The sequence below is a fragment of the Protomyctophum parallelum genome (assembly GCF_964188405.1).
Source record: "Protomyctophum parallelum genome assembly, chromosome: 10".
NCBI lineage: Eukaryota > Metazoa > Chordata > Actinopteri > Myctophiformes > Myctophidae > Protomyctophum > Protomyctophum parallelum.
This window is the reverse complement of record NC_139704.1, coordinates 8,115,899-8,121,898: the sequence shown is the minus strand read 5'-3', so window position 1 is coordinate 8,121,898 and position 6,000 is coordinate 8,115,899. Positions and strand designations below refer to the sequence as shown.

At 44.8% G+C, this 6,000-nt stretch overlaps 1 protein-coding gene across 7 annotated transcripts in view; it reads left to right on the top strand.

The window, feature by feature from the left end:
• cpeb3 (cytoplasmic polyadenylation element binding protein 3) overlaps positions 1 to 6,000 on the top strand; it is a 55,197-nt gene that overhangs the window by 1,906 nt on the left and 47,291 nt on the right. For all 7 annotated transcript variants that reach the window (XM_083775236.1, XM_083775235.1, XM_083775234.1 and 4 more), the window contains exon 2: positions 174 to 1,219. In XM_083775236.1, coding sequence (XP_083631362.1) covers positions 188 to 1,219 — 1,032 coding nt within the window. In that variant the 5' untranslated portion in view covers positions 174 to 187. The remainder of the gene's footprint in view (positions 1 to 173; positions 1,220 to 6,000) is intronic.

The window sequence follows — 6,000 nt, the reverse complement described above, 5'->3', positions numbered from 1 at the left end:
CACCCCCGGCTGAATGGGTTGCCAGCTTTGCAATTATACCTGCAGTCCTTATTATAATATTAAGGATCGCTATGTTCCGTGAAGTCGTTCGTTCAACCAACCAACAAGGGCGACATATCCTCCTACACACATAACTCAACTCCTCTCTCTCCGTCTACTTTCCTCCATTCCAGCTCAACAGCAAACCATGCAGGATGATTTACTGATGGACAAAAACAAAGCCCAGCCTCATCATCATCATCAGCGGGATCCGACAGACGTAGTAGACCCTCCCTCCTCCTCTACCCCGACCCCCTCATCATCATCATCAGAAGAAGAAGCCCCTGCTTCATCGGAGGAGAGCCCGTCGACCACCGTGACCACCAACTACCACCAGGCAGCTTCATCAGCAGCAGCAGCAGCAGCAGCAGCAACGCCGAGCAGCAGCAGCAACAGAGAGAAAGTGCCGATGGAGTCACCGATCCTGCCGGGTTTGAGTTTTCATCAGCCGCAGCAGGAGACCGGTGGCACCCTCTCCCCGTCGTTTGGAAGCACTTGGTCCACCGGAGGAGGAGGAGGAGGAGGAGGTGGAACCACCGCGACAACGAACAACGCCGTGGTGGACGATAGCTTTTTCCAAGGAATACCGTCGGTGAACGGGACGATGCTTTTCCAGAACTTCCCCCACCACCACCACCACCACGTCAACGTCAACCCCGGCGGCGTGCAGTTCGGAGGTAATTTCTCGCCCCAGTCGATCGGCTTGGCTCAGTCTCAGCAGCAGCATCAACAGCAGCAACAAGCCGGGCAGCAGCAGCAGCAGCAGCAGCCCCAGCAGCAGAGGAGATCCCCCGTAGTCAGCCCGGCCAACCAACAAGGCCCCTTCCCTGCTCAGAGGAACGCTTATCAGACCATCATGAACAGCAAGGGGGGGATCTCGTCTTCCTCCGCCTCATCGTCCGCTTGGAATAACCACCAGAACGCTGCGTGGAGCACGGCCGGCTCCAACCCCTGGAGCGGCCTGCAGGCAGGAAGGGACCCCCGGGGCGGGAGAGCCGTGGTGGGCGTCGGGGGGGTGCCCTCTCCGATGAACCCCATCTCCCCCATGAAAAATAAGCCCTACTCTAGCAACATTATAGCGCCCCCGAAATTCCCGAGAGCCGGTCCCCTCACCCCCAAGTCCTGGATGGAGGACAGCGGCTTTAGGACGGACAACAGCAACAATATACTGCCTTTTCAGGTAAACCTGAATGCCTCATAATCATAATTCTATCCGTTTAATATAGCTATAGCCTATTATGCCGATTTATAGGCATGTAGCTGAATTGATGTTTTGATGGCAGGATATCTGTATGATAGGTAGCCTATAGGTGCTGGCTACTAGGTAGACTAATTGTTACACTAAATCGAGAAAATGTAAAAAAAAAATATATCCACCATACTGTTACTAAAACCTTAATAGTTGCTGTTGACGATGTTTTCAAAATCTTACAAATGAGCAGTAGTAACTATAGCAGCATAGGACATGACCTTCAGAGCCATTTTCAAATAGGTGGATGTTTCCTTCAATCATATACATTTGACATTATTACGACCAGGGCAAATTAATAAAAAATAAAAATAAAGCTTCACTCGATAAGATAGCCTACACACACAGACTCACTGGACTACTTCTGAGCGACACGACGACACACATTTCCAATACAAAATCTACGCCAACAGCTGTCAACCAACACACTTTGATGTGCTGTCAAGTCGATTGACCAGGAAGTAGGCCTAATCAATAAATATGTATTATTTTATTAGTATGCACTGTATAACGAGTGGCACATTCAAAACACACAGGCCAAGTCTTATGTTCATGTACGAGCGGTTTTGCACGGTTTATTATTATTGTTGCATTGCATGAAACGGTTAAATTTGCTTCTCTTGATGCCAGCTCACTCTCTCTCTATCTCGCTCTCTCTCTCGGGGGGTTTAAAAGGACACGATGCTCTGCGTTGATTGGCCTGTTCTGCAAAAGTGGGCGTCTCGCTGTCATGATACCTTGTTAACACCGATTAATAATAATGATCATTGACCATTTTCGTGGAAAATGTACTCAATGTTTAAGTTAAAAAAAAAGAAGAAAAAAGTGTATAAGCTATAGGTGAAGGGAACAGAACACGTTTTTCTCTACAATAAATTGTACATGTTTCTGACTCAATAAAGCAATAAACAAAGTAGATGTACTCCGTTACAAATATAAGTACAAAATGTATTCAAGTAGAGTACAAAATAAGTATCGGCAGAATGTCCCATTTCACAAGTTCAAAATGTGTACAAAATATGCACGCACACACGGACACACACACACACACACACACACACACACACACACACACACACACACACACACACACACACACACACAGAGTCTCCATATGATTTCACATGATCAGTCATGTGCATCCCCCTTATATGTTTAGTCATGGACTGTATTCCTGAAAACAAACAAACACCCTCTTAGGTCACCGGCTTAATAAAGAGCAGTATTGTTCAACCATTTAAAAGGAAGTCCTGGACTACGGCGTGTGAGCCAAAACATGAAACTTGCAGAGAGGACAGCATGTGCCAGGGAAACGCTGCCCTAGTAGCTAGTGCAGGGTGAAATTCCAGCCAGCTTGAAGCATATACCAAGCCCCCTTTTATTTTCCCCTTTTTTGTGGAGATAATGATTGTGTGTGTCAGTCTGTCTCTCCCTTTACTACTCTGTTTCCTCTGGTGAGCCTCAATCTATTTTCTCTTGACTTGGCTATCGACGACTCACAGAGCTAGTTATTATCACCAGGACACAAGGTCAGAGGGCCACATGTCAGGCTGTATAGAGTGGCCTATTTATTTGCTGAAGTGAAACTCAGGCAAAATAGCTGCGCTGAGCAGGCCAGAGAAATGAAGTAAACCACTCTGACAACTGGTGCCAGGTGTATATCTGCTGTGGATTCTGTAGATCCCCACCCAAGATACTTTCAAAGTCGACAGATGAACACTGCTGATTTTAACTGCCATGTGCTCTCGCATGTGCTTGTGCTCGCCTGTTGTTGGCTTCTGCTTAAAGTGCCAGGAATGTGCGGAATTCAACTTAGCATGTTCATGTGAGGCTTAGAAAACAAAGTCACATGAACGTCTCGGGAGACACCCTCATTTGACATGATGGCGGAGGCGATTGTTGTGCACACTGTGGCGATCCCTATCACTTCATATCAGATGGGATGTAGGGAGTTTAGCTAGCTGAGTGACAGGCAGGTTCTGCAGTCAAATGTAGTCCGATGGTTATGCAAAATGGCAGGAGCGCTGTCAAGGTTGAAGGCGTAAAACGTATAATTTGCATTTTCAATGTGTCAGGAGTAACGTGCATTTTATGATTGCTTGTCTAATTAATTTTTTTAATTAACTTTTTGCATTGGGTACGCTCTCTACACTAATACACAGCCCGACTGTGAAATCTACATACATGTGACAAATTACGCTGTCATTCTAATTGATTGAACAAAATATGCACTTTGCCAAGATGTTTTTTCTTTTTAAATTTATTTTTTTAGCTGAGGCTGAGGCACACAAACTGAAGCAGTTCATAAACGAGAGCTTGTTTCTTCACTTCTGCTTAATACACTTTTAAACCAACGCTCAATTTTCACAGGCAATATTTAACAGATCAATCCAGGGTCAACTGCACTAACCTAAATATGACTTGCCCCTTGACTTACCCCTCTTGACTCTCTATTTAACAAATCAAACGCATTAAGCCTGCTCTCAATCATGTGCCTTTTCTCCTAAAATGCATTATCATTTTATGGGTCATAACGAAAGAGTAATTGAAGCACAGGCAGGCAGCCTTCGAGACGGGCTGATCTCAACCTGCGGTCCACATGCTGTGCCTCCTGCATATGTGGTGTATTAACAGCAGTCAAATGTGTAACAAGAACGGGGCTGCATGGTTTATGGTGGGTACATAACGTGGTCGTCCTCAGGTGATTTCACCATGAGTGAGCCATCATCTCCCACCCTCCGACTGCGTTTATGCATGTGTGTCTGACAGGAGATGAGGGGGGGAGAATGAAAAGCTCAGCGTTTTAAGTGTTTGCCATTTGTACCAAGTGGGCAGATTTTTATCTATGCCGCACTGCCGGGTCCAGAGTGGGGGAATAACACTTTTGAATGCTCAGCCGAATGCACAACAATAGCCGTGGTGTGCAAACAATGTGGCCCTGACGAGGGCAATGGACACAGGACACAGCTGCCAAGGCTAGCACCTAGCTCTGGCTCTCATTGTCAGGCATGCCAGCTATACTTTCTCACAGTCTTTACCTTTGGCCCAAATGACATTCTTTATTCATTCATTTGTCTACGCTAGAGTTCCAAATATTTAATCAACAGCGTGTGGTGTGTTGAGCCCAAACCGTGAATATAATATAGCGGTGACATTGCATTGACTTTCTGTATCGACCCCTGGGTTCAAATGGACCTGTCTGGGCATCACAGAACCAGGAAATTGGTTGAGAGTGGTTCTGTAAATTACAGATTCAAACGCATACCAAATGGCACTCAACCCTATAGGAACTTGTCACATTGAACCCCTTAGCAGCCCTTCACAACCCAACTTAAAAAAAGAAGGGGAAAAAACAGTTGCATTGAAGAATGTGTGTGTGTGTGTGTGTGTGTGTGTGTGTGTGTGTGTGTGTGTGTGTGTGTGTGTGTGTGTGTGTGTGTGTGTGTGTGTGTGTGTGTGTGTGTGTGTGTGTGTGTGTGTGTGTGTGTGTGTGTGTGTTTACTAGAAGTGAAGTGGTAAGGTGTTTCATATTACAATTGACAAGTTCCAAATAACACCACCACAATATTGACCGTTATCCTCCACATGACTTTGTGGTATGAATCTACAAGAAAAATAAAATCCAGTTCATTGAATGCAAGTGACATTTTGTAAAAAAAAAACAAGAGATGTCCCAGATGCTCACCCAAGTTTTACTGAAAAGGCTGACACAGAACTAATCTAATTTAGCAAAGCTTGACTAATGTCTACTTTCAAGCTCCTAATTTGTATTGGCCTAGATTGGTTGAGGTTAGAGTGGCAGTTTGTTCCCGTCTTGCTTAGCTTAGCTGATGTAAGGGTGCTGTTGGTACACGCAGTGTGCTGGCTACACTGATCTGCCCTTGAGCAAGGTAACCAACCAGAATTTCAACAACAAGGCTAAACGTACTGCATGTAATGCATATATTTTCCCATGGCTGAAATTGGATCTTTTCCGTTATTTGCAAGCCTGTGATTTTGTTTGTAGCAAATGTTAAAAAGGGTTTCTTTGAAAAACAAAGAAAAGGTCCTGCACACTGTCAGATGTGTTGCTCTTTATTAGGTCGACGTTTCGGTCGATTAGACCTTCATCAGGACAGACGATTGCCCTACGCACCTGTCACTAGCCTTCTGAGGTGTGCATTTTTGAAAAAAAAAAGGTTCTTAGCAAATGTACCAGCTTCCCGACCTTTCCACTTAATTCCCTGTAGACATATTCATAGCATCAGCTCCTGTTACACTTAAGGGAAAGATAGCTTTACTCTATACCTCACTATTTGATCTTCATTTACCCTCAACCACTGCTTATAAAACTCTTTGGGCCCATGGTCTGGAGGAGGATAATCTCTGACGCAACCTGGGAAGCCATTATGGGTCGTGACTCGTGTTCATAATTCATATACTGTATGTGCGGAACATGGGGTGTTGCAATCTATATTTGACACTATTTCAGATGTGTTACGGTTGCCCATAGATCCATCCCCTATTATTTATTAATATATAATCCTTCCTGAGACCATTTCTCGGCATAAATATCAATCAGACTATGTTGCTTTTGCGACTCTTCTGACAAGACATCTTATTCTGATGCACTGGAGGAAAAAAAAAACATATCCACCCTCACATTCCCGCTGGATCTCTGAGATATGCTATATGTATGTAAAAAAACAAAAAGCATTGAAGACTTTTCTGTC